We start from the raw sequence: 26,536 nt of genomic DNA on the forward strand, positions 1-26,536 counted from the left end.
TATATGTATATATATATATATATATATATATATATATGTATATACGTATCTGTATTTGTATGTAGGTAACATAATGTGATATTAGTAAAACACCACATCGATAATATTGAACATCGATAAGACTATCGATGTTTAATCATTTGTTAGAACATACAAGTGTCCTTTGTAATTGAGTGTTACGTATATAATGTATAAGTATTGCATCAATTCGTTATTTCCATTACCATACTTATCGTTCGTTCATGTGTTTTATTTAATATGATCTAATAAAACACATGTACAATTATATTTTATAGAAACGACAATTAGTAGACAAAGAAAGTTTTTCTTTTTTGCATAACGAAACACGAATTATTTTTAAATCAATTTCTCCCCCTCCCCCGCGCGAAATATTCACAAATGTTTTTTAGAACGATAGTAAAACAAATTTGTTTCCTTCCAATTAAATTTCTATTTTTTTCCTTTACAACAATCTTCGTTATGGAAAGAGAAACGCGTAATTAAAAAAAGAAAAGGGTACGAAAATAGAACGAAAGAAATAAGGGATCCGTAATTACGATGATTTCCTAATCGATTAGATTTCTATGGGGTTTCATATACGAAACTAAGTGCTAATATTATAGTAGTCCTACAAGTGTTCCCCGCTCGATTCGTAAATGAAACTTACGAACTTCATCAGTAATTAAAACCCAAGATATATTCATTAGAATAGAATCGTTGTATTACATTATCTATGATTTGTAAAATAAACAATACTTTACCTGTATTTATCTGTTATTGTATTACACATATATAAGTTTATATTTGTCAAATAAATGAATACTAATTTATGTTTATAATATGTTTGCAAAATCAATCGATTCTATAATTAATTAAGATTGAATATAAAACAATATATATATTATAATAACACGCCAATTGCATACAGGATGACCAGTACCCACGTGGTCTAATTGAATAAACAAAATACAACGTCGTATAAAATATGTAAATAAAAACATCAATGCAGTATTTGCATTGAAAAAAATTGTAATTATTTGTTATATTTAAGAATAAAATGAGAATATTTTCGAAAAATCAATTCAATTCCATCGACGCGCGAATTGAAAAAACTTACGAAACGAATCTATAAAAATCGACAGAAAAAAAATTGGTCACGTTTATCAAAGTGAGATAACGATCGAAGGGCAAACGTTTCATCAACGTTTATTTGAAATATACAATCAATTGATATATCGGGAGAGAGAGAACACTTAAAAAGAACCAAAAAATTTTTCCTTTTTCTTTTTTTTCCTCTTTTCATGCATTTGTATTTACGCGTATACTTAAAATGTGACTTCTTTTTTTGTTTCTTTCTTTTTTTCTTCCGTTTTTTTTTCTTTTTTTTTGTATTGAATCAATGTTTATTCACGAACGTGTTAATCACTTGCTTCAGAATTGCGACGAGTAACTCGTGTGAATTGTTACTTCTTATAACAGACTACTAATTACACAGATTCGTCAAACATAATTGTTCCCCATTCACATTTGTCCCAACTCGAATTGACGCAACTCACACTGTCTGTCTGTGTCGCGTTTAAATCGATATCAGTCGAGAACAAAAGTTATCAATTTCGTCGAAATATATTATTTCTTTAAATGTTACACTTTTTTTTTTACGTTTTTGAACATCAATAATACGAAGTACAATTTTTTAGAGATCAAATATTGTATAATTTACTTTCTATATTTTTACGATAAAAAGTTATTAAATATAATGTAATTTTTATTTATAATAATTTATCGTAAATCAGTTATAGATTGCACTAATTAATTATCAGTACGTGTAAATTTGTACCGTTATTTACGAATATTTGTAATATAACAATGTAATAATATACATTGAGAAACACTGTGAATCTCACTCGGTATCCTTTTGTAAAACATTTTTTGTGGTTACCTATACGTGCTAAGTAAAAGAGCAGTTTTTTTTGTATAGAACGGAAGTCAATGGAAATTTTTGGTCTGCAACACAATATGCTATCTGTATTGAATTTCAATTAATTGTTCTTGAATCTTGAATATATTAAAATAATATATATATGTGTTAACTAAATAATGAAATAATTGTATTAATAAATCACAAGGATAAACAATTAATCATATTATCACGAATTTAATATTTGAATCATATCATGTCAATATAATTAATCCCATAAAATACAATTATTCGCTTATCATTGATCCCAAACAATATCAATTCAACATCAAAAGAACCAATTGAACGTAACAAAAAAATAATCATTCCTTAAAAAATATAATAAAAGTTTTGAATATAAAATTATAAGATAAAAATCCTATTTTTTAAATATAAATATCGTATCTCTGGTGAGCATGTCAAAAATTAAGAATTGATGGAAAATAATGCAGTTAAAAGTTACAATGGTTTTAACAGAAGTAATGCAAGTAGTGCAGGTTAGTACAGGTTAGTGCAAGTTATATATATATATATATCAACTACTACGTAGATACATATACTATAACGTATATACATATGTATGTATATAAGATATATCAAAATGGTAAGGTGAACATATAAAACATGTTAGACGAGAATTGAACCAACGATCGGGAGCCAACGACTCTTCGTTAGTAATAATATGCTATCGTATCCACGAACAAACTCTCTTCGTCAGGATCAATACTCGGACCACCTTGCCAGATACAGTACGATACGTAACAATCTACGACGAACTTGTACATATGTAATATATGCATTTATTATATGAACTATACACATATACTCTATACGAGTAATTCACAAATACATAATAAATGTATGTATATACATGTGTTAATAGGTCACTCGATAGATCGCTCCTACAAATGCATCCTTTTCTTCATAATAACACCCTTATTTCTTTTTTTTTTTTTAAGATAAACCAATCTGCATTTATTTCTTTACGGATTTATCAAAATAAAAAGATTAGGGGCGGGGGTTAGATGTTGGAATCAATATTTCGAACGATTTATTCTGGTAAATATATATTTAGGTTGAAATTGATTTTAGGTTTGTAAACGTATTACGAATGAATCTTTTAATTCTATTGATCTAAACTTTACCATCTCTTGTATACAGGGATGGATAGATTGTTAATTTCTTTAAAAAGTAATCAACTTGTTTACAATTTATCAACAACACTTAAATATATGTAAGATATACGTGTACTTCTACGAGTATCACAAATACGAGATAAAAGTATTGTAGTAGGGTTTAATAGGTTCACCCTTTAGATAGGTGTCCTAAAAACGCGCCCTTTTCTTCCAAATGACAATATTTCTCGCGATAAATAAGGGTGACTTCCTTTACGATTTATCGGCACTCAAATTTCGTGCTAAAGAAACGAATGTCTGACAAATTTTCGAAATATTATATTTTCTAATAAAAGAAATATATGTTATTCGCAATTCTTTAATTTTTCTCGTACTTGTTTGCCAATAGCAAAAATTCAATATTTAATCCGAACCTTTACGTTTTGTATAAATGAGGGGAAAAAAAAAGAAAAAAAAAAAAAAAAAGAAAAAAACATTTAGAAAGTTAATAGCACACGTAGAAGTATATGAAATATTGGAGTTTGTTAATGATAAGGAAAGTAAGTTCAAATATAACCACGCCTCCGAAACAAGTAGTCCAGTATTTGCACCTAGTCGATAGCAATGTTTTTCAAAGGCTTATTGAATGTTTACCGTAGTGTTTCGAGAGATTATTTATCGATAAAGTCATTAGTAATGTGCATATATAGAGGCGCATATATACAAACAAACGGCGTACGACACAATATTTATGTTTCCCGTATGCAAGCTTACTTTTCCGGGGAAGAAATAAAAACAAGAAATAATAAAAAAATTCAAACAAAGTCGCATGAAACTATAAATTGTAATCTTGCCTAGAGAAAAAGAGAGTTGTGTTACAGAATTCGCATTATGTTCGAAGAATTTGCGACGAACTTCCCTTTATTTTTTTTTGTTCTCATGGAAAGGGTGGAAAAAAAACATTAAGGGGAAAAAGAAAATCATGAGGTCTCGCGTAATGGCCACGAAAAGATTCTCTCACGTTATAGAGGAGGCGCCAGACAACTAACCGGACGACCTTGGATATAGTTATCACGTGTCGTTAGGGACCAATCTCGAGTGGGACATTGGACTCATTCGTAGCTTCCTTCGCGTTAGAATTGACCGAATACTTTTTTTTAAATGTATTGTAACTATCACAAAAACTAACGAAGATAGATGAAACCACGAGAATGAATGAGGAAAAAAAAAGCAATCCATATTGCGTTACATTACAAAATGATCTAATGACATCCTCTGATCAAGGGAATGATTCAAAACTTCACGGAACTGCCACCACCAACGAGTATTCGCGCGTGAATGCAAATAAAAAGTAATCTTATTATTAATCCCATCAACACTGAGAATGATGTGTTAACTCGTCGTGGTATTTCGAAAAAGAATATGAAAGTAAATTTAAACTCGATACATGATTTTAATGAATGTCCGAGAAAAGGACTTAGGTTTCATTTGTTAATTGCTTGTATTACAAATTAGCATGAACCTTTTTTACGAACGTACAATCATTCGTTGTTGTTTCTTTTTTTTATTATAGAACATATTTATAAATTTCCTATTATTAATATAATTACGCTTTTTTTGATAAATTAAAAAATGAACAATCTCAGGAATAATCGAAACCAGAACAAAAATATTAATATTATAAGTCTAGGTCCAATAAAGTTGATTCAAAATTGGCGCCAAATTGTGAATCGATTTATCGAATGGTAACCCGGCATATTCTAGGGCGCAATATTTGAAATAGCGAACACGTGGAGTAAGATGGCCGAAGGTGGCCGAAGATAGCCGTAAATGGCTGTGTGTTTAATGCAATTCAACGAGTGCTATGTCCTCGTCCTTGTCCTCGCCGTCATCGTTGTTGTGCATAGGAGGATTGTCTCTTTCTCTCTCAGAGAGTTTATCTCTCAAGTCTTACGTTCTTTCTTTTTACGCACTAACACTTTCTGCTAGAACGTCTGGCAACCGTCTGAGCTTAGTCTGACAGGACATAGATCTTTACCGTTTCTCGAGGCAATGGCCTGTACGTGTGTGGTGTCTCTACAATTTCTCATTTTTCCTCTTTCTTTTCATTCTCAGTTTCCATCCGATCGCGATATAAATTCGTGTTTTCTTTTAAGAATCCCACGACTACTGAATACCCCAAACTCCTTAAAGAAAGAAAAACTTGAATATTTTGGTAACTTCTCCTATAGTCCTATACGGCGTACATTTTCGTTTGCTCGCTTTAAGTTTATTTATAACTGAAAGCTTCAGAGTGGTCTCTTTCTCTCTCATTCTTTTTCTCTTCCTCTTTCTCTACGTTCCCTTCGTATACCAAGTAAATCTTCTTGCCACTCTTCTCTTCCCTCGTTCATCTCTAACGAAGATAGACGAAATAGTTTTCGAAGACTCGGTTACAACTATCATCATACTAACAATAAGAGCTTCTTGCCAAATTGACTCATGATTTACTATAGCGTTACCAATAGTTTTAGAGTTATAATGCATGTGACCGTGATCAAAATGTTAGCTTGAATGTTTGTTTGCTTTGTCATTCGCTTTCGTATTTTTTTTTTCTTTATATCTCGATGTCATAGATCCTGAATAACAATAGCTGTAAACTTCTGTTCGAAAAATTTCACCAATGGTGAATGAATCTTATGGAGGACTATAGGGAAAATTTCAAATCACAGTTAAATTGATCTACAAAGTGTTTCTTCTATTGTCCTCTATCTATTCCACGATAAATGATCCTTAAAGATGACTTTTTTGTAATATGAACAATAGTGAACAACTATGGTGATCGATCGTTAGAACGGAATTTCGTATTCTTTTTTTTTTTATTCGAATGTGCTGCCACCTGTCGACAAAAACGCAAGCTTCTACAGTTCGTAGATACACGAAGGACGAAGGAACTTAAAAAGATCACCGTATAAGATATTTAAGTATAAATTTTAAAGTAAATCGCGCTAATTGATCAAACGAAAAAAATTACGATAATAATTTTTTAATTATATCTAATTACATTAACATTTTTTGATTCATATTAAATTATTCCAATAAGGAAATAAACTCTTAAACTAAAATGTCCGCAATGAAGCTGTCCTTTTTACGTGTTCAATGATCCAAACTAGACTGTACAATTTGATATTCAAATATCCTGTAACTAAATGTATCAGCAAGTATGCAATATTTTGGTCACGATATTTATGTTAATAAATATTGTAAAGTCAAAAAAGACGTACAAACACATGGACGTAAAAATAGTTCTTTTCTAACACCCCCCCCCCCTCTTTTTCTCAACCAAAAATTTCCGCCAACGAAAAATGATAATACCTCTCGAATTTTTTCAAGGTCGCATAATAATATCGATGTTTCGGGCTCCGATACTATGTGAGAATGGATTTAATCCATACTGATTATTCACGCATTATCGAAACAACGATTTTTCTTTCTTTTTTTTTTGTTTGACAAGAAAAAATCGATCAAGTAAAATATGTTTCGAGCTTTACACCAACAAATGACCTAAATTATCCATGATTTCGTAATCTCTAAGCAGAAGATTGAGTTTGCATCGACTTAACGTGAGTTTATATACGTAACCACGTATTATCTCTATCATATGTTCTATAAAAATAAAAGAAAAAAAGAAAATCAAAAGGAGGATAAAAAAAAGGTAATCGATGTTGAGGATTAGAAAAAATAAAAGAGAGACTACTCAAGTTCGAAGTGGCCACGTTCGGGAGCCATTGAAAGTCAAACGCGGTCGCTTTAAGACCTTACACTGCTGATTCTTGAACATATCACCTAGTCGAGTGCAAATCGATAGAACTTTTTCATAGAAAATATACGGACTAGTTGTTCGAAAAATGGTCTAATGATATTAAAAATTCATTTGATTAATTGTGTTAAAAATAAATCGCCGATAAAATATTAAGAACCCGTAATAACCGCGTAACTATTAAATAATCGTTATAAATATGAAATAAAAACCGGTTTCTTTCTTTAGTATTAAATGAAAATAAAAATGTTAGAATCATTTTTATTAACGAGACATAGGGAAGGGAAGGGATAAAGACTCATATAGTCGGAATATTACAACGTGTACATTATCGTTTAGGTGGATTACGAATAAACTCTACACGAGACAAACGCACGTGCAAATAACAGGTACATGTATACCTGCTGCTGCTGCTGCATCGATCATTACACGCTTGGAACATAACGATTATTACGTAACGAGCCTTCTCAAAGTTTACGGAAATATGAGACACATATAATACGCAGCGAATATATTCATTGTCGTTCATTATCCTCGTTCTATTCGTGGGGTATCTTAAAATAAAACGAGTTATTATTATAGTTAGCGTATTAGTTTAGTAAAGAATTGTGAAACAATATGACGCGCGCGCAGGTATATTCGTGGAGCTTGCACTTGCAGCAGTTAGCAAATTGGTTGATAAGAGTACGCACGACGACATCCTATGACGGAGACATACAATGTTGCATGACAATAAAATTAGATGATGAATCTAAAGAGTTAAAACCACGTGCAATTAAATAATGAAAAATAAAATGATTCGTACTTTTTCTTTTTTTTCCTACATCGAAGACACCACTCAGCCTGAAGATGTCGCAATCGACACCATGACCTGCGCCATTTTTAATCGCGAATTGCTTGTAGAACACGTAGTAGATATATACATATAATATATGTATATATATATATATATATATATATATATATATATTATATGTATATAATGTATATATGTATATATATATATATATACATATATTACATACGATGGAGAAAGAAAATTCCTTCGGGACGGACTATTCGTTGGCAAGAAGGCGTGCGCGATCGATAAGCGACATCACCAAAATCAATAACAGCTCGTGCCACGTCGTACTAACGCATAAATAGCATACGAAATTCGAAGCTAACTTAGCTACCGCTAAGAGGTCACTGTCCCTATAATTATTTCTCGTCATAATCTCTATGCTCATCATAATATAATGTTTTTGAATAATTTTCTAAACAAGGATGACAGAGCAGAAAAATCGATTTTTCTTTTTTTTTTTTTCTTTTTTCTTATTTTATATAATTTCTCGCAATATTTGCTATATATATTTACAGTGTCATTAAAGCTTCGACATTAATTTAGCTTTTCAATCTTGCGATCGCGAACGCGTAGTTTTCGATTTTTTTTTCTCCTTTTTCGAATTGCAAGATCAAAGACTGCAATGTTGAGACAAGAAGATATGGCCTTGATCGATTTTTCTCTTGGCCGAATAACTGTTACTACTTTTAAATATCTTTCGTTACTTTGGATTTTATGAAAAAAAAAAGGAAAAAACAAATGCTTTAATCAATATCGCACTAATATTCTAAGGGCATATCTTATGACAAGAGAGAAATATTTGTTCTCGTGATTTCGAATATTATTCGAATTTTTGTGTAAATGAAATCAACCTTTTTTTTCTGCACGAATTGATTCCTCGTGACATTCTAAATGGGAAAAAAAGGAGCAAGGTCGTAGAAAGATTTTTAAAAACGTCTACTGTCTCACCCAATTGTAACACGCATGATAATAATGCATATGAATTATTGTATTTGCAAACGAAAAATATAATTATTAATGTCTGATTCAAATTGAATTAATTCATCTGTTTCCTTTGATACTTCTGTCTAACATCAACTGACAAAGAATACGACATGCTATAAAAAATATTTTTGTATTCAGAATGACAGAAAAGAACCGAGTCATGAAAAAATAATTAAAGAGAAAAAAGATTACTGAAAAATCGTAAAAAATTGTAATTCCCTCAATGAGATGTGCACTTTCGAAATGAAAATTAATATTATTGTTTTTTTAAAACTAATTTGGACCACCATTTGTAAAGTAATAATAATTATTAAACCACCCGATAGATGAAGGTAACATCCGCTAGAAGATGTCAAAAGTTTCTATGCTCGACGATATTAAAAGAAAAATATATTTTTTTCATTTAATACGTACAAATATCATCCGAAAAAGTTACATAAAAATAAAATGTACAAATATATTTAAAGAATAGAAAAGTTAACATAGAAAAATACTCGTCCAATTATTCAGAATTTCTCAATAGCGTCTGACCATCGAACGGCCATGACAGTTGGTGTGACTTACGTAGTAGGTAGCAGACTATAAAATCGATTACTCTCGATAAATCTAAGAGGAAAACGATATAAAGTGAATCTAAGTAAAAAGAATGCGATACATTATTAAAATTATTGATCGTTAGGTAAGTTACTAAGAATCATTTATGAAAAAAAAAATAATAATAATAATAATTCGTGCGTTTTTCGTAGGGGAAAAGCCAAGTATTCGCCATGCTTAGAATTCATGAGAAAGGAAGAAACGTGAATGGTTCGTTCGTTTGTCCGTCGAACGAGGAAAAGGAAACTTCTCTATCCCTCCCTAATATCATTACCCTTCCGCCCCACCTCGCTATTTCTCGCTTCTCTTTCATTTCATCTCTTTCAACCTCGGATGGATGAGACCGAATAGAACAAAAACATTGGGTGGGATTCAAAAGTTGCAAATATCGATAATTACATAAAAGGTGCTTGTGTATAAAACTGCGTCATTCTGTACGCGTGGGTGGTGGTGGTGGTTGGTAGTAGTAGTAGGAAAGAAAGAGGGGGAGGAAGATGAAGAGGGAGGAAAAGAGAAAGAGAAAGAGAGAAAGAGGAAAGAGAAGAAAAAGGGAGCGAAAAGTGGGGGAAAAAAGTATCGCAGGTGCCGGTCTGGTTTAACGGAGAGTAAGAGACGAATAAGAGAATACATATGAAATGTGTTATACCTCAATGAATGCTCACCTGCATGTTGTTTTCGACAACATATTCTACCGAACACATTTGATAGACGATATATGCTCTAATGAGCTCCATGTTGGTCTTGCTTTTGAAGGCAGCAATTGGGTCGTTAAACTTCAAATCTAGCGGATCTATCTGTCTGGGTGTTTTTGCTTGATCCGACGCCGGTTGTTCGCTGCCGGTCACTCTATTGGTACTGGCATATCCACGTTCGATCAATCGCACCAATGCAGCTGAGACTTTTTGATCGCGTAATCCAACCACGGGGAGTGGCACGCGTTTTAAAATCTTTTTACCGGCGCAACATCGCGGCACCGTTCTCAAAAACGCCATTACTCTCTTTCTCTTTCTCTCTCTCTATCTCTCTCTCTCTCTTTCTTTCTTTCTCTTTTTTTCTTTCTCTTTTTCCTTTTTTATATATAGTATGTATAAATATGTATGTATGTATGTATGTATGATGTACGAATGTATGTATATAATGCGTATTCTTTTGCAAACGTGTACCGAACAGTCCGAATAGGCGAAGAGCCGACGAGAGAAACGATTACCGCGATCGAAACCCTCTCGCCGAGTGAGGCCTTACGCGCGACTGTGTCTCGCCTGGGGCGTCGAGCTTCCCTCTCCCTTCTCGACTCCCTCTCTCTCTTTTTCACTCACTCTCTCTCTCTCTCTCTCTCTCTACTGCTCTCTCTTTCTCTCTCTATCTCGCGCGCTGCTGCGATTTATGTACGGACCCACCGGTATCAATATTACTACTGGGACTTGCTTAAATAAACAGCCTGTTTTTGTCAATAAATATAAGAGGCACCCCGTATATCCACCAACAAACAAATAATAAACTACTTGAAAAATGTTGTCTTCATTCGATAGAGAACTACTCGACGATGATCGGATTTAGATTCTTCGTTTCTTTTCTTTCTATCGATTTTATTTCTCTCTCTCTCTTCCTCTCTCTCTCTCTCTCTCTCTCTTTCTCTCTTTATATTTCTCTTTCACTTTACTTCCGTGTTTCTTCGATTTTATAGAATTTATTATTTTCTCTCGCGAGTGTTATAATTTGTCTTCCTTTTTTTCTTTTTTTTTTTTTGCAAAAGAACAATAGAAACGAGTTTCGACCATCGAACGTATATACACTTACAAACCTACACGTTTGAGTCGGCGGAGTAGAGTAAAATCGAGCAGACTCTTTGATTGGTCCGTTTAGAGGAGGTGTGTTCCATCAAGCGAATCCTTATTGGTAGATATCATTTTTGGTCAACGGTAATGGCCGCGCGCAGCGTACATACACTGTCCTATTCCTAGAAATAATTCATATTACTTTCTTTTTAATATGATTTGATTTTCTTTACTGTTATTTTATTTATTTCTTCTTCCGTGTACTTAATATTTCCATTTATTATATCAATTTATGAATAATAAACAATCCTATCAATTATTACTTTCCTTTTTACTATCGATTGTTTAAACTGATCGATAAGTCATTAATTTTATTGCAGATTTTTAAATAAAAACGAATTAAGAGAGCATGTATTCTAGAAACAAAAAAAACGGTTATATTTACATTCAAACAATGTTAATAATAAATAACATTAACAAAAACAAAATGAAATATTAAAGGAAAAATACGTTTGCAAAACCCGCTCTCCAGGCCAGGATCCTAACGTCATAAACAACACATCTAATAGAGTTCTGATAAGCAATGAAAATTTTAGTCACCCTTTAGCGTCCTGTATGAATTTAGCATGGCAATTGATCATTCTGCTAATGGCTATTACTAAAATAGCGTCATAATCGTTTCGGTTTATGGTTTTTTATTTAACCGTATTATGGTTGCGTGAAAAAACTCAATATTTCCTTTTCTTTGATCTATCGTTGATAGCAATTAGATCAGCCAATCAGCGACTATACTCGAACGATAGTAGCACCTCTTGTGGATAATTTTATTAAATCTTCTATATTTAGAAATATATCTATAAGTATCCCGGAGTACTGCATAACACGTTAAATCAAACGAAATTTTAAATCTTACCTGTGACAGTTTGTGTAACTGTAAAGTAGCAAGAAAAAATTTACAATTTCATAAAATAATTCTAGAAATAATAATACATTTTAATATCATTTGTGAACGTAATTGTTGCAATAATCGAATTTATAAATATCACAATTAAATAATCAAGATTTGAATTTCTAATTCCAATAGAATTAATTTAACCTATGCGCGAGGTTCATCATTTAAATTGTTTCCAACGATATTTTCAATAACTGACAGTGACATGCGAACTATTAAGCATTATAGTGAAGTACATTTATCGTTTTGCAATATTTTTATACTCTTTATATCTTGAAATATTAATATTTGTCTATAATATAAGAAATGGAATTACCATTAAGGCTAGTAGTACAAAAAAATGATACAATTTACGACGATATTATGTTAACTTGGAATTATGCGACTAAATTTAAAAATCAAATTAACGAAAATGAAGTTCTATTAAATCCCGATATTTCTAATCAAAAGTCGCAGCGCAAAACCATATTAGTTCTCTTAAATCTTAAAGGATTTAATGCTTATTTGGCCTCATTGTATGTTCATTATTTGATAAAATCTGATATTTATCGTAAAGCTGCGTTACAGGTTTTATTGGAACGTTTCTCTTTAATGACACATAATCAAGACTGCATATACTTATTTTTAATGAAATTACGTACACCGAAAAAGCAATTTTTAGATTATAAATGGTAAGCCATATATATTCGAGAAGGATAGATTAAAAATTTTTGAGCCTGTTATTTTCTAAAAAGTTTGACTATGTCGAAAATATAAAATTGAGTTTGAAACGAAAGAAAATAATTGTTTTTATGTTAGGCTCAAAACTTTTCAATCCACCTATGTAAAAACATGACTTATAGATCTCATGGAATACATTGAATCATTTTTTTTATATAAAATTGTACTCTTGTAGGAATGATAGAATAAACATATTGGTACTAGAAGCAAGAGAAATAGATTTTGCTATGTCATGGTTATCTACGCTAGGAGGAGCATTTTCTTCATTAGGCGAAAAATCTCAACATTGTGTAAGTTGTACGGTTTTAACGTATTATAGCTGTGCAAAAATAGTTTAGTTAGTTTAATTAGTTTTAAATATGATCTTTCTATTTGCTTTTTTGTTCTTGTAATAATATATTCTTATATAGTACTATAGCTTTTAATATAAAAAAAGAAAAAAAAAGAAATATTAGTTAATAAAGATGTACATTTTATGCAGGCTCAGGTGGCAGGAAATATTTCGATAAAACAATATCAATTAGCGATGCGTCTTGGAAATCCTCTTCTAGTCGCTCGTTGTAAATTATACACAGCCTTAAGTTTAATACAGCAAGGTTATTTCAAAATTCCGATACGTGTGATAAGAAATGTATACAAACTTGCGATGGATCAGAACGATACGCGTCTGCAAAACATGTGCCAGGGTATCTGGACAAAACTTCAGTACTGTTATAAGCAAAAAAAATTGAAATCTAAGAATCATTGACATCTTGTAACTTTATTAAAATGTATATATATATATATATATAGGATAGGTTAAAAATTTTATATATATATATATATATATGAGACGTATAGATAATAATGCTATGAAAATTTTAAATAGTACATATATATATGATATACATACATGATATTTGTAAATTCTTAAGTAAAATTAGAGAATAAAAAAAAAGAGAGTTTAAAAACGTTGTACAATATTCCCAGAAAGTTTTATATATTTTTTTTCATGTTTGTTGTTATAAAGGCATCTTAGATTACTATTACATAATATTGCTTTGTACATAGAAAAAATAATAGTAATAATAAAAAATAATTTTTTTACCTACAATTTGAAACATATCCGTGAAATAGGATGACTCTCTTTATTTTTGTTGATTTTGTCCGATTTTTCAAGATAATTAAAAAATAAAGTAAGAAATATTTTAATAATACAGCTGACGCGATGATAATAATAAGCTTAAGAAGAACATTCAATGGTAACTAAAACTCCCTGATCTCTCTTTTTTTTATTTAACTGACTTATGATCCATTCAGATTCTATTTTTACTGTCCTTAGATCACTTCTTTCACAAGGACTATTGTTCATCACTGAGCAAGAGTACCCATTGGATCCCATGCCGGTAATGTAACAGGTTCCTGCTCGAATACAGCTAATACGTCAGCAGGTACAAATTTTTTATCTACAACAGCTTCAAAGACAAACTCTGAGAACCATTCCGCTGTTAAAACGTGGTAACCTTTCTGACCGTGATCTTCTCCCCATGAATTTTCTACTCTGAACTTTTTTATTTTACTTTCATTCTAAAAATCAATACAAATATATATACTCGTTAGTTTATATTCTAACACCACAATTATTGTTCTAATAATATATATATGTAAAAAACTTACATCGATAGATACAGCTGTAAACACCATCGCGTGTATCATCATAGAATCCCCATAAAGTAATCTATCTGCCTTTGAAAGGCCTATCTGTACATCAGTTCCAAACATCAATTCAAAGTCATAGGCTCTAATGTCATGAATACCCTGTTTGCCTATTAATCGTTTGTTGACGTCGCACCCGAACCATACCGGCTCATTTTGTTTTATACTTTCTGCGCATAATTTCATTAATAACTCTGGTGGCTGATTATTATAAAGTGTTGATCTTCCTTCCACAACGTTTCCTAAACAATCTACCGTATAAAGTTTTCCATAAGGATTGGATGGTCTTGGATCAGTGACAAGACACACTTTATCATTGACATTATAATATGGTTTAACATATTTTTCATAAAATTCGATAGGCGTTATTGGTCCGATGCAACTATAGTTTTTGGATTTATCGTAATATTCCCATGTTATTGTTTCCGATGGAATACCAACGCAAATTCCAATTATTCTATAAATTACAATCATCTGTTTCATTATTTGGTCTTCTAATTCTTTATCAGAAGCACCATTAGCAACTAAGCCTCTTAGAACTTTGGAATATTCTCTCAGTTTACTCTTCAACAGACTGTTCATGCGGACGCTAGCTTCGCAACTGTATGAATCTGGAAAGCATGGCTTCGGGATAACACCATAACGATTTATGAGATTGACTATCATATCCCATTGACCTCCGTCGCAAGTAGGATCGTGCAATAAAAATGATACCAATCTTCCTTCCACCGATTCGCCACGTTTCGCGGTTTTAACGATATTATGCAAAAAGTAATTGCATCTTTCTATCTGTAATAAATAAACTATTTCAATAATATAATACAATTATAAATGATATTTAATAGAAACAAAATGAATATTTTGTAAACCTTATCCCAGAAGAAAAGATAAGCTTGGCTAAATTCAAATTCATCCAAATTATATTGCTTCATAAAAACAGTTCTGATAACATTTAAAGTTGCGAATATCCAACATCGTCCGGAATTTTTCTGATTCGTCATAGGTTTGCCTTCGGTATCGATTTTATGAGTGAAGACATGTTGAGTTTCTTCCAAAACTTTTCTCGATATACAAGCTTCGATAGGATTTGTCTTCGTACAAACATTTTGTGCTTGTACGTTTCGAGTATCTGCATAAAATTTCGAACGGAACTGGCTCAGTACCTCCGGCGTTAAGACAGATGCTGTTGAGAAAAGATATTCTTGTTTTAATCATAATGAAGATTAGATAGTACGAAAGAAAACAAATATTATATTAAGATAATAAAGATAATATGCTTTATGAATACGTAGCATTCGGTAATGCTATTGTATTCTTTATTAAATAATCTTTGATCGAAATACTCTGGGGGCCCATTATTTGCGAGATACTTCAATACAATGTTTGTCCAAAAAAAAAAACAATAAATAATTAGCATGAATACAAAATTAAATAATAAATAAAAGATCTTAGGGGACATGACAATGGTTGTATTCTGTTCAGTAATTTGAAAAAAAGGAAATCATTACACATGTGTAAGATATGTGCTCCTTTGTAGATTCTTTAAAAGGTCTTGCATGACATCGCAACAATATTCTATTCAATTCAATTTAGAATTGCAACAATATTCTATTATTCTATTTAATTAAAACTACTGCAATCTTTTAAACAATATCATATACGTTAAAATATGATAATACGAATTAAACGAATATATAATAATATAAATTGTAATATACTGTAAAAAAAAACCTTAAATCTGTGATCTCTTGAAATAAAAATAAAAGATCAAGAACATTTATTTTTGGGTTGGTGCATTGAACTTAGGATTTGCTTTTGTTTACGCGCGCCATCCGATATGCATACACATATATATTTTTTTTATTGCTATGATAAAAATAAAATAACAGCTTTTAAATCTTTTTCTTCATCAACAACTTTGGAAATAATGAGGTCATAAATATACACGTTTTCGAGACAGCTGTAGTATGTACTCATTAATATTCTTTGACAAATATCCATCATACTGCAGAAGATATTTATCCCTTCCCTTCCAACTCCCAAAAGCCGCATAACAAATACCATTCTTCGATTTACTTCAAAAGATTTATTGACGAATGGACACGATAGTATATATTGTATACTTTCGCAACTGCATTGTAATGCAATTTTAAAACCTAGTCCACGATGAGCTGTTCGAGAAAATTTAATCTCTTTCCTGCATGTAGTACACAAAACTAAAGAAGAAATCGCTGTAAAAACCGTGAAAAACTCCAAAATACAGTAGCCGTAATTATTTTCAATAATCACTTCTTCATCGCTTGACTTACTCAATTCTGCTGCTGATACACTCGTAAAACTACTTTTTTGCTTTGTCGTGAATCTATTGTCGTGGAATCGCTTTTTTTTATCGATCCGGACGCGTAATCTTTTCCCTCGAGGATTTTCGATCCATTTTACTTTAAAAACTTAAAATTACAACTCAAAATATTTTTATATTTTTATTTCACTCAGAACACGCGTCCATGTGAATTGAAGGTTAGAATTCAACTGTTAACAACTGGATCTAACTGAACACTAAATATAAAAGATTATTTCAAAATTCATAAAAATTACCTTCGGTTATTGTATTTCAACATATATATAAAGGCACAAAAGGTTTTACGAGGAACGATCACAAGATAGTCCCTAATGTCTTTTGTTTGATTTGTTCCGGCCAAGCCGGTTTAAATACCGCGTCACTAAAAAACAGCTATATCTCCGAAAACAATTTGAATTTTGAAAAATAGTCTTAAAGACACATTCTTAAAGGATTAAGCTTTGAAAATATGAAAACAAATCGATTTTTTCAAATTTCTAGACCAGGATACCCCCTTAAAAATATCTTGCAAACTGTTGGATAGTTTTTAATTTCCCCCCCCACCGGTTGCATCGTCCCTCTTTTTACGGTTTTATCGTGTTTGACATTTTTTTTTCGACTCATATACTTTCGATATATTATTTTTAAATCGTCACCATGTGTAAACCATTTTTAAACGTTTCAGAATACCCCGCGCCGTTTGTTCAATCCAACAAACCCCCTGAGACGCGGCGAAAGCCTAAAAAAAAAACTTCGACAAAAAAATATTCGTCTATATATAAAACCATTTCTCTGCTTTATTTTTAAAACTCTTAAAATTTATTTTGTGAAAGCAAATTAGATACGCGTTAAACAAAACAAAAGAAATTAATTAACACGAGTAATAAAAAAAAATAAATAAATAAAATATAATGATGGTAAAAATGTCAAAAAAAAATAAAAATAAAAACAAGGTAAACTAATTTAAAAAACAAAATGAAAAAAAATGTATATCCCATAAATAGGCTTATCACCGTTTATCATGTATTTCAGACCCTAACGCGTAAAAATGTATTTTTACCAAATGACAAAGAGAATTGTTGTACTTTCAAAATACTCCGGGAATTTATTTATTCTTTTACAAAAACACACACACACGCACACGCGTATGTGTGTATGTATCAAAAATTAAATGCTTGCGTATTTTGTGTATACTATAAATACTATTGATAAAAATAAGCAAGGAAATAATACAAGACTGTTTAATCTGGAGATAAAAAATTTTCTCTAACGGCTATCTGTATTAACGACAAAAATTTTATCATGAACGTCTACTTTTTTACGCTTGCAAAATAAAATGGGAATAAATTTAAAAAAAAAAAATAAAAGAAAAAGAATAAAATGGAATTAAATTATTTTCATTGTAAGAAAGCTTCTTTATGACATCTTGTCGAACGAAATTTAGTGCGAATCAGTCAAAGAAATATGAAATGGCGGATACAAATTCCAATAAATTTGTTTTCCAATATGTTCATTGTTCGTATTTTGTCAAATAATCTTGTTAAATATTTACGACATTCTGCGAACTGATATTCCTAAAATATATATATAAAAAATATTTAATACAAAAAAAGAAAAGAAAAAGGAAATTAAATGGAATTACTATTAAATGTCGAATAATCTAAGATAAGGTTTTTCACCAATAATATCTTTGCCAAAATAAGCAATAATTTAACTTACAAACAACCATAATGCTGATCTATCTTCTCTCCACTCCCGTAATGGTCCGTGTAATGGATTTAGGCGTCGCCACAGAGTTCTATGTTAGTATATCGTGTCCACAAACAGGGGGCATACCGCTCTTATTGCATGTGGTCGATAGGCAAAGAAAGTATCATCATTTCTTCTTGTACATTCAACAGAATCCTCTACTACGCATGCCTGATACACATCTGCACATGCGCATTAATTTAATTCTCCGTTACTGACATTACAAAGAATGATAATTAGATATTTATAAACATAAATGTCAATTTTAAACAATAATTTTATTTAAAATACTTTTAAGTGAATACTAATTATTTTGTTGGTAAAAGTATAGTTTAAATAGTACATTAATATTTTAACTAATCACGAGGATGGACTGTTTTCTCATCGACCAATAGCAGTCTCGTATTTTAATGCAGCCAATACTATTTTTATAGATGTAATCTCGTCGTATATATATTATGAAATTTAGTTATATTATTTAATATTACTTATAAATTTTTTTGTATAATATTTCATATAATATTATATTTATATATATATATATAATTTAATTAGTTATATTACGGTAGAAATACTATACATTGTTTTTATTTATAAAATAAGAAACGTCACTATAAAATCGTTATATTTATAATCTACTACTAAAAAATGTGAAAAGCATATTTTAATTAATATATACAGTTTAATGAAACTAAAAAGCATAAAAGATGTATAATAAAGTAATTTTAAATTTAGATAACTACCATACCATAGGATAGAGAAAGCTTTTCCTGACAAAACGAAAAATACGAAAGTTTGTGGATGTTTCTAAATTGTTTCACAAAGATATTATGTCTCTACGTCTGGTATAGGTGTTTCTTCTGTTTTTGATTCTAATGAAAAAGGTGGTATTCTACAATCGAATGCATATCCATCTTCTCTTTCCATTCTGAATGTTCCCCTGAAATAAAGTGTCAAATATTTAGGTCACTTATTTGCCAAATCGATTGACACCACGAAATCAAAAGTAAAGAAAACTGATAAAAGCGAAGTTAATTTCTATGGGCTGTGAATAGCCCAAATAAAAGTATATGAATGACATACCACATGTGACCACTCGGAGCTTGTAAACTGACATGACTACTATATTGAAATGCAGGCAAAGTTTTTGATAATACAGGCTCCTGTCCTACGACCCCTCTTCCTCTTACAGTTTCTAAGGTACCAGAAAGACTAAATATTCTCCAATGCCTTTCTCTTAATTGTACACTCAAATCTCCTAAATTTTCCAAACGAATACAATATCGCCACTATACAAAAGAGAAATAAATATTATAATTAAAATATACATATATAATATAGTTTATATAAATGATATATCATCTATGATTCTTAAAAAAATATAATGTACCCAATAAACGGATGCAGCTTGATTTTCTCTACAACCCATATAAAATGGTATCACAGTAATACGAATATTCTCAGTTGTTTCCTTATGAACGTCAGACAATTCTAACCACGGATGATTCTTTTTCTGCCAAGCCTTCAATGTCTCTTGAGCAACAAAACATGGATCTCTTTCTGCATCATAAGTCAGAAATTTATCAAAGAGTTCATGTTGCAAAGCAGTTTTCTCGTTGGTAGTATACGGCAAAATATCTTCATGAGCAACGTAATCTAAACCTGGTATTGCATACAAACTGCGGCTGCTTTCGTGATTACCCAAAAATGTTACTGCTTCGGTTTGAGCACGCTATGAATTATTTTAAAAATTACAAAAATTTGTATGTATATATTTGTAATAAATATGATAACGAATATGTATAAACAATATATTATCTTACATACTATGTATGGACAATCTCTTTGATCTATTAGAACCTGATAAAACGTGTGAGTCCTTCCTTTGACTTCCTTACCAACACTATTGAAATTCTCATCGCTGTCTCTTCAAAGGAAAATAATTTAAATGTCTCTCTTGAGATATACTAATTTTATAGCTATCAGGTATGTACAATTATATATAACGTACTCTTCTTTAATATTCGGTATATCCCTGTCATATACTCTTGCCAGCCAAGGAAATAAAATGATTCCACGGTAACCAAAAACTCTATGCAAGATCAACTGACCTGTATCGTATTTTCCTTGTAACTTAGGAGTTTCAAGTTTTCCAACCTCGGCTAATCTGAAATATTCATTCCTGTCAAATGATTTTTCTATTGACAACTATCATACTCATTTATTTTTTATCATCTACTTTTGTCATTTCATAATACAACTTAACCATAAATATTGTGGCACACACACATATATATAATTATACATGCTTTATAACCTATAAACTTTTGCAATCTTATCTAATAAATATAAAGCAATAAAAACTATTTCACGTTAATAAAAACTCACGCTTTTTTTAAAATACATTCGTATAGATTATATAGTAGTTGATATTTTCAAATATTTCAAAAAAAATATTTTCTTAAAACGCACATTTTACAGACTGCGTACTTCGTACCTGATACTTCTTGTTTGTTGCACGTTGAATATTTTCGTTGAATTCAAAAGAAAGTGTTTTAAATTACAAGCAATGAAATTTCGTGAGAAAAGATCCATCTTTCTTACTTCTTTTTTAAACGACTGTTACTCGATTTTTATAAGAAGGATTTATTCCTCTTGTTCGAGTGTCAAAAAATAGCAATCTAATTTCTCTGGCATTTCTACTGAGTTTGACTGAATATGTTGAAGAGTGGTAGGTTATATGTTTTTATATATGTATATTTCATATGTATTTACGTGACTATTTGTCCATGATAGAAAAAGAAAAATATTGTAAACAGAGATAGTGAATCGTATTTTTCGTAGTAAATCTGATCTAAACAATAACGAATCGATTTGAATCAATCTGAATTGTCTTGTAGTGAGAACACTGCTAAAGGCATAGGACATTTTAGATGGCGCGCGTGTAGCCAACCCAAAAAAGAACCGCGTTTGAGTAGTGAGAGGTTATTCTTTGTACCGTAAGCATTTATGATTATATTAAAGATAATAATATATAATAAAAAATATCATATCTAATTATGTATTCTCTCTCGTTTAATGCATTGTAGCTTTTAAAAGCCATAAACAATGATGCAAATGTAATAGGCAATAATCAAAACTTTGAATGAAAATTTTGACAGATTTTCATTATTTCACAATTTTTTTTATATGCAACTAAAAGATTTAAAATTAATTGCTTTTTAAAAAAAAAAACAGATAGTCTTGTTTTAATATGAATAAAATCTTATGCCAACAACTCGTGACAAAAAATGTAATAGATAAAGCACGTGATCTAACACAAATAATTACATCTGTTCAAATATACTTCCTTTTAAATTTTGACTTCCCTTCATTGACAGAATTCTCTTTGCTTTTATTAATCATATAATTGTTATTGCTCCATTTTACGGTGTAATTAAAAATATTTGAATACAATATTTACTAAATATTTTATATTAATTAATTAATTTTAAAAACTTTGTTCTAGTTTTATTGTTTTAATTTACTAATATTTTTAATTTTAGATTAGAATTAGTGAGAAAAAAGTATCAAATTTAACATACATACTATAAAATATTTTAATTTAAATCTTTTCCAATTCTTTTTCTTCTTATATTTATATAAATCAATTTGGAAAAGAAAATTGTATAACTTGATTTATTACAGACGTCAATGATCATCAGTGATTAAATTGGAAGAAGAAACTATAACCTAGAACTTATTTTCCATCGAAATATTAATATGCCCAAAAAAAAAACAGGTCAGAGAAGAAAAGCTGAAAAGCAAAAATTAAGACAAAAAAAAATTAGAACTGCTAAGGAGCAAATAGACATAGCAAAGCTACCATGTAATTCAGTTATGGTAAATATTAGATTTAAATTGAGATAACTGGATTTTCATTCTAAGATCATTTCTTACAATATATTTGTTAAATATTTATTCCATTTAAATGATTATGTGATTTTATTTATAGGAATGTGACAAGTGCAATAAAAAACAGAAAAGTCGTGCCTTCTGTTATTTTTGTCAAAATGTGCAACGTTTGCCTATGTGTGCACATTGTGGCAAAGTCAAATGTATGTTAAAAACAGGAGATTGTGTAGTAAGACATCCTGGTATATTTACTACAGGTCTGGGCATGGTTGTAAGTATAAACAAAAAGTTTACTGTTTGTTACATTGGGAAAAACAAAATTAAAATGAAATATATTTTCCTTATAAAGGGAGCTATATGCGATCATTGTGAAGCCTGGGTTTGTCATGGAAGACGTTGCTTAACATCGCATGCATGTACTTGCCCATTGATGGATGCCGTTTGTCAAGAATGTGAAAGAGGAGTTTGGGATCATGGTGGAAGAATATTCCGTTGTTCTTTCTGTAATTGTTTCCTGTGCGAAGATGATCAATTTGAACATCAAGCATCATGTCAAGTATTAGAAGCTGAAAGTTTCAAATGTGAGAGTTTGATAATTTTTGTATAATTTTGAAAATGACGTTAACACATTTCGTAATATTTTCAGGTAAGTCGTGTAATCGTTTAGGACAATATTCGTGTCTTAGATGTAAAACATGTTATTGCGAAGATCACGTACGTAGGAAAGGATTTAAGTATGAAAAGAATAAACCTATACCTTGTCCCAAATGTGGATATGAAACATCACAAACTAAGGATCTTAGTATGTCCAGTAAGTATTTTAATCATGAACGAGATTCTTAATTTCTATAAAAAATGAACAGCAAAATTCATACTTTCGTTTTATTTTTTTTAATAATCTCTTACATACAATTCAAATTTTTAAATGCTCCATATTTTTTATATTTAGCGAGAAGTCATAAATTTGGTAGACAAACTCAGGCTGGACCATATGATTCAGACGAAGAAAATGATTACAATGGTTACGGTAAAATGAATGCTATAGTTTTTATAATTTTAAATCAATGTAATATTTCAATTAAATTTTTTAATTTATATTTTCAAAAAGGTAACAATTCAGAATATTATATCGCTAATGATGATGAAGAAGATGAGGATGAAAATGATGATGAAGACGATGAAGAAGATGAAGAAGATGAACAAGAAGATGAATCTTCTAGTGAAGACGAAGTAAAGGATAACGATAAAATGAGCAAAGAAATATAAAAACCATTAAGCAATAAAGTGAACTTCACGTGTGAAAAATAAATAAAAAAGTATGCAAATTTAAAATTACTTTATTAATAATACTATAAAAACAGAATCATATAAATAAAAACTAATTTGAGAAATGTCAATATTATCATTTTGCAATAGTGAAGTTTAATGAAAACTAATAAGTCAAATCTTTTGATATATATATATATAACTGAATTGAACATTTGGAAGAATTTAATGTTGCAGTAACATGCAAGATAATATATACAGTATGATGCAGATTTTCAAATGATAATAATTTGATGCAGAATAATATAATTCTAATTTAGAAAAGATAATATTAATCTGATATATCCTGGGCTAGATTTAAAACAACATTTGTGTCAGATATAATAAACACGTGTAATCGAATAATTTCTTTTTCTATCACAAAATAAAGAGACATAAGAAGTATCAATTATTGTACAACCTTATTTATTATATGTTGATTTTACATGTAATAATTACAACTTGTTATAAAATTATTAATATATATTTTCCAATAGCAATTGAAAAATCATACATTATACACGTAATGACGTATATTCTGACGGGAATGCAAAAGTATGTGCACCAATGGCATTAATGCTTGGCAATAATCCTGCATTCGGTATTATATTCCAAGATAATGTTAATGTTACGTTTTTGTTACCTCTAAAAACGATTAATTTGTAAGTAAAATAATAAATTTACAAAATAAAATATCAATGAAAAAATAATTACCTCAAACCGTTACCATCATCCCAGAAATAATATTTAGTGTTCATATTTTTAAAATCTAGAACGGCATTGTCTCCACGCAGAACTATTTTGTCCCATAAAACTACCTGAGGTTACAAAATTAATCAATTTCAAGATTATAAAAATCTTTCGATAGATTTTATAAGCTAATCATATAACAAACTGAAAAAACTCATACCTGATTAAAATCATTATTGCTTGTTTGATATTCTGCCGTAAGATATAAGAATAATTGTTTAACATTCCAGTTAAACAACGGAGTGAGATGTATATATTTTATAAGGAAATCATATTACATACAAAATTTTAATAACCCATTACACTCAAAGGTTTCTTCTACTCAAATAATGATTACCCAACTTTCCCAGAAAGATTTAATTTGCAATCTCTTATAAAAATAAATGAAGTTATTATGATTTGTTTTTATCATTATGTATAAACTGGAAATTATTTATTAACAAAATTATTAAATAAAAATAGTTCTGGCTGGGGGCCTTTAAATGTAAAGGGTTAAATCTAATTAGAAACTATTGATATAAAAATATATATGAAATATTTAGGAATATGCAAGTATTGTATAAAAAGGATATCAGTTTGAAGGTCAAATATCAAATAACCGAGATCATTTTTCACCTTTGAAGCACTATAATCTGGCATATTTTTTCTGTAAAATAAATGTATCTTAACAATTATTGATTACATACTATATAATATGATACACGAATAAAAAAAAAATTGCACCATATTGTTTGAAATGACAGTATATATAATGTCAAATAATATTGTGATAATATAAAATAATTTATTATAAATAATATAAATATAAAATCCAAATGAAATACTTACACGACTACTTTGACTGTATTTAAGGATGCATTTGCTCTATAATCTATAAAAACAGTTGAAAGGAAACAACAAAATGTAAGACAAGCCGATACGCTTAACGTATATGCTAGAATAGCATTTCCACGTGTCAAAACCGTATGCATTTTTTGGTTTTAAAATCTTCAATATAAACTAAAGTTCATTTAATTATATATCAATTAAGGTTATCTGAAAACTGTTAAGTTATACATCTACAAATTCTAACCAAAATCATTCTTCTGTGAATTTCAACGTCAGCACCAACTCAAAGAATACAGAAATACATAGAAGTTAACAAGACCCTTTTTTATCTAACCACATTCATCTTAGTTACTACCGGGAACACTAGTGGGCGATGGTAGGTACTTAACGCGATGACGGTACAATACTATAAAAAGATAGTGTATTCTTTGATAGTATAAATATAATACTTTTATTGTAGTAAAATTTTAAATAAATATATTTAATTTTTAATGTATAAACATGTGTGTGTGCCTTCAGAAATGCATTTATGCGTATATTTTAGAATGCAACTTTAAAGCAACTTTAGATTCATTTATTATTTAAATATTTCTCTTATTTTTTTCATATATTGCTGATACTCTGTACCGCGAGATATAAATCAGTATCGAACGATTCAAAAGTCTTTGCGTTTTCTTAAAAATTAATTTTTTTACGAGAAAGTGAAGATAGCTGAATACGTTGGATACTTACTTAATATTAAGTATATTAACGCTTTGCTCTTTAGTAATTTCTAATGAATACTTCATTTGTTATATATGTATAGTAAATACAAAGTAGAATAAAGATAAAAGATAAAAGTGGTCGAGTAAAAAAGTAAGACCATAAGATGTATTACAAAGTTTCTGCTTTCATTTGATATTATTTAATTTTTTAAATGCAAAGTGTTAATAATAGGTTCATCGATTAGATCAAATATCTGTTGAGGCATTCGAGTAAATGTAACTGTACGACTTATGGATTTCTTTGGGCTGCGATTTTTCAGCAAATGTATTATAAAATGCGCTTAGAAAAAGCCTCACAGCAGCGTTTAGGGCATGAAGAAAGAAGAAGCATTATGCCGAAGAGGCCCCCCCACTTAAATGTGGCTGAAGAGGGCAACTACTATTGACGCTATGGAGTTATTTTCAAAAGTTCAACAGCAAGTTCGAACTTTTCAAAAATAGCTCTCTAGTCATATTTTATATTTTATTATATT

At 30.0% G+C, this 26,536-nt stretch overlaps 6 protein-coding genes across 8 annotated transcripts in view; 2 read left to right on the plus strand and 4 right to left on the minus strand.

Moving 5' to 3' along the window:
- The window catches only part of LOC106784898 (proline dehydrogenase 1, mitochondrial), a 17,314-nt gene extending 6,954 nt beyond the window's left edge, over positions 1-10,360 (minus strand). The window contains exon 1 of the mRNA XM_014744893.1: positions 9,956-10,360. Within this exon, the coding sequence (XP_014600379.1) occupies positions 9,956-10,285 (330 nt within the window). The 5' untranslated portion in view covers positions 10,286-10,360. The remainder of the gene's footprint in view (positions 1-9,955) is intronic.
- A 1,579-nt stretch (positions 10,361-11,939) lies between these two features.
- Positions 11,940-13,647, plus strand: LOC106784933. Its single transcript, XM_014744961.1, has 3 exons — positions 11,940-12,691; positions 12,916-13,030; positions 13,222-13,647. Exons 1-3 carry the CDS (start codon positions 12,327-12,329, stop codon positions 13,486-13,488), a joined length of 747 nt encoding a protein of 248 aa, XP_014600447.1. The 5' UTR covers positions 11,940-12,326; the 3' UTR covers positions 13,489-13,647.
- Positions 13,648-13,707: 60 nt separating this feature from the next.
- Positions 13,708-18,662, minus strand: LOC106784904 (bleomycin hydrolase). The gene is made up of 4 exons (XM_014744905.1): positions 18,493-18,662; positions 15,305-15,618; positions 14,397-15,224; positions 13,708-14,306 (listed from the first exon to the last, which is right to left on the minus strand). Exons 1-4 carry the CDS (start codon positions 18,500-18,502, stop codon positions 14,091-14,093), a joined length of 1,368 nt encoding a protein of 455 aa, XP_014600391.1. The 5' UTR covers positions 18,503-18,662; the 3' UTR covers positions 13,708-14,090.
- A 509-nt stretch (positions 18,663-19,171) lies between these two features.
- Positions 19,172-21,408, minus strand: LOC106784911 (polymerase delta-interacting protein 2). The gene is made up of 6 exons (XM_014744917.1): positions 21,020-21,408; positions 20,534-20,689; positions 20,350-20,449; positions 19,913-20,254; positions 19,606-19,811; positions 19,172-19,462 (listed from the first exon to the last, which is right to left on the minus strand). Exons 1-6 carry the CDS (start codon positions 21,115-21,117, stop codon positions 19,351-19,353), a joined length of 1,014 nt encoding a protein of 337 aa, XP_014600403.1. The 5' UTR covers positions 21,118-21,408; the 3' UTR covers positions 19,172-19,350.
- Positions 21,167-24,130, plus strand: LOC106784916 (zinc finger protein 330 homolog). 3 transcript variants are annotated; one of them, XM_014744939.1, is made up of 7 exons: positions 21,167-21,253; positions 22,210-22,404; positions 22,517-22,687; positions 22,766-22,997; positions 23,063-23,227; positions 23,366-23,443; positions 23,525-24,130. In XM_014744939.1, the coding sequence occupies exons 2-7, from the start codon at positions 22,285-22,287 to the stop codon at positions 23,680-23,682; spliced, it is 924 nt and encodes a 307-aa protein (XP_014600425.1). In that variant the 5' UTR covers positions 21,167-21,253; positions 22,210-22,284; the 3' UTR covers positions 23,683-24,130. The 3 variants fall into 3 exon arrangements, with proteins under 3 accessions (XP_014600425.1, XP_014600417.1, XP_014600434.1); XM_014744931.1 differs by lacking the exon at positions 21,167-21,253 and adding an exon at positions 21,434-21,521; XM_014744948.1 differs by lacking the exon at positions 21,167-21,253 and adding an exon at positions 21,934-21,952.
- LOC106784941 (signal peptidase complex subunit 3) lies at positions 24,130-25,652 on the minus strand. The gene is made up of 5 exons (XM_014744974.1): positions 25,300-25,652; positions 25,044-25,117; positions 24,632-24,720; positions 24,436-24,539; positions 24,130-24,366 (listed from the first exon to the last, which is right to left on the minus strand). The coding sequence occupies exons 1-5, from the start codon at positions 25,440-25,442 to the stop codon at positions 24,237-24,239; spliced, it is 540 nt and encodes a 179-aa protein (XP_014600460.1). The 5' UTR covers positions 25,443-25,652; the 3' UTR covers positions 24,130-24,236.
- Positions 25,653-26,536: the final 884 nt, after the last annotated feature.

Source organism: Polistes canadensis, unplaced genomic scaffold (genome assembly GCF_001313835.1).
Source record: "Polistes canadensis isolate GaletaPanama2010 unplaced genomic scaffold, ASM131383v1 scaffold_2, whole genome shotgun sequence".
NCBI lineage: Eukaryota > Metazoa > Arthropoda > Insecta > Hymenoptera > Vespidae > Polistes > Polistes canadensis.

Bases quoted from the DNA above. Each gene is read 5' to 3' on its own strand.
- LOC106784904 (XM_014744905.1), bottom strand. The intron at 15,225-15,304 runs GTTTACAAAATA...TATTTATTACAG, and splicing joins ATCTTTTCTTCTGGGATAAG to ATAGAAAGATGCAATTACTT. The intron at 14,307-14,396 runs GTAAGTTTTTTA...ATTGATTTTTAG, and splicing joins TTACAGCTGTATCTATCGAT to AATGAAAGTAAAATAAAAAA.
- LOC106784911 (XM_014744917.1), bottom strand. From the start codon at position 21,117: ATGGATCTTTTCTCACGAAATTTCATTGCTTGTAATTTAAAACACTTT. The intron at 20,690-21,019 runs GTACGAAGTACG...TGAATATTTCAG, and splicing joins CAACAAACAAGAAGTATCAG to ATTAGCCGAGGTTGGAAAAC. The intron at 20,255-20,349 runs GTATGTAAGATA...AATAATTCATAG, and splicing joins AAAGAGATTGTCCATACATA to CGTGCTCAAACCGAAGCAGT.
- LOC106784941 (XM_014744974.1), bottom strand. From the start codon at position 25,442: ATGCATACGGTTTTGACACGTGGAAATGCTATTCTAGCATATACGTTA. The intron at 25,118-25,299 runs GTAAGTATTTCA...TTTATTTTACAG, and splicing joins AATACAGTCAAAGTAGTCGT to AAAAAATATGCCAGATTATA. The intron at 24,721-25,043 runs ATATCCTTTTTA...TAAAATATATAC, and splicing joins GATATTTGACCTTCAAACTG to ATCTCACTCCGTTGTTTAAC.
- LOC106784916 (XM_014744939.1), top strand. From the start codon at position 22,285: ATGCCCAAAAAAAAAACAGGTCAGAGAAGAAAAGCTGAAAAGCAAAAA. The intron at 22,405-22,516 runs GTAAATATTAGA...TTTTATTTATAG, and splicing joins TACCATGTAATTCAGTTATG to GAATGTGACAAGTGCAATAA. The intron at 22,688-22,765 runs GTAAGTATAAAC...TTCCTTATAAAG, and splicing joins CTACAGGTCTGGGCATGGTT to GGAGCTATATGCGATCATTG.
- LOC106784933 (XM_014744961.1), top strand. From the start codon at position 12,327: ATGGAATTACCATTAAGGCTAGTAGTACAAAAAAATGATACAATTTAC. The intron at 12,692-12,915 runs GTAAGCCATATA...GTACTCTTGTAG, and splicing joins CAATTTTTAGATTATAAATG to GAATGATAGAATAAACATAT. The intron at 13,031-13,221 runs GTAAGTTGTACG...CATTTTATGCAG, and splicing joins GCGAAAAATCTCAACATTGT to GCTCAGGTGGCAGGAAATAT.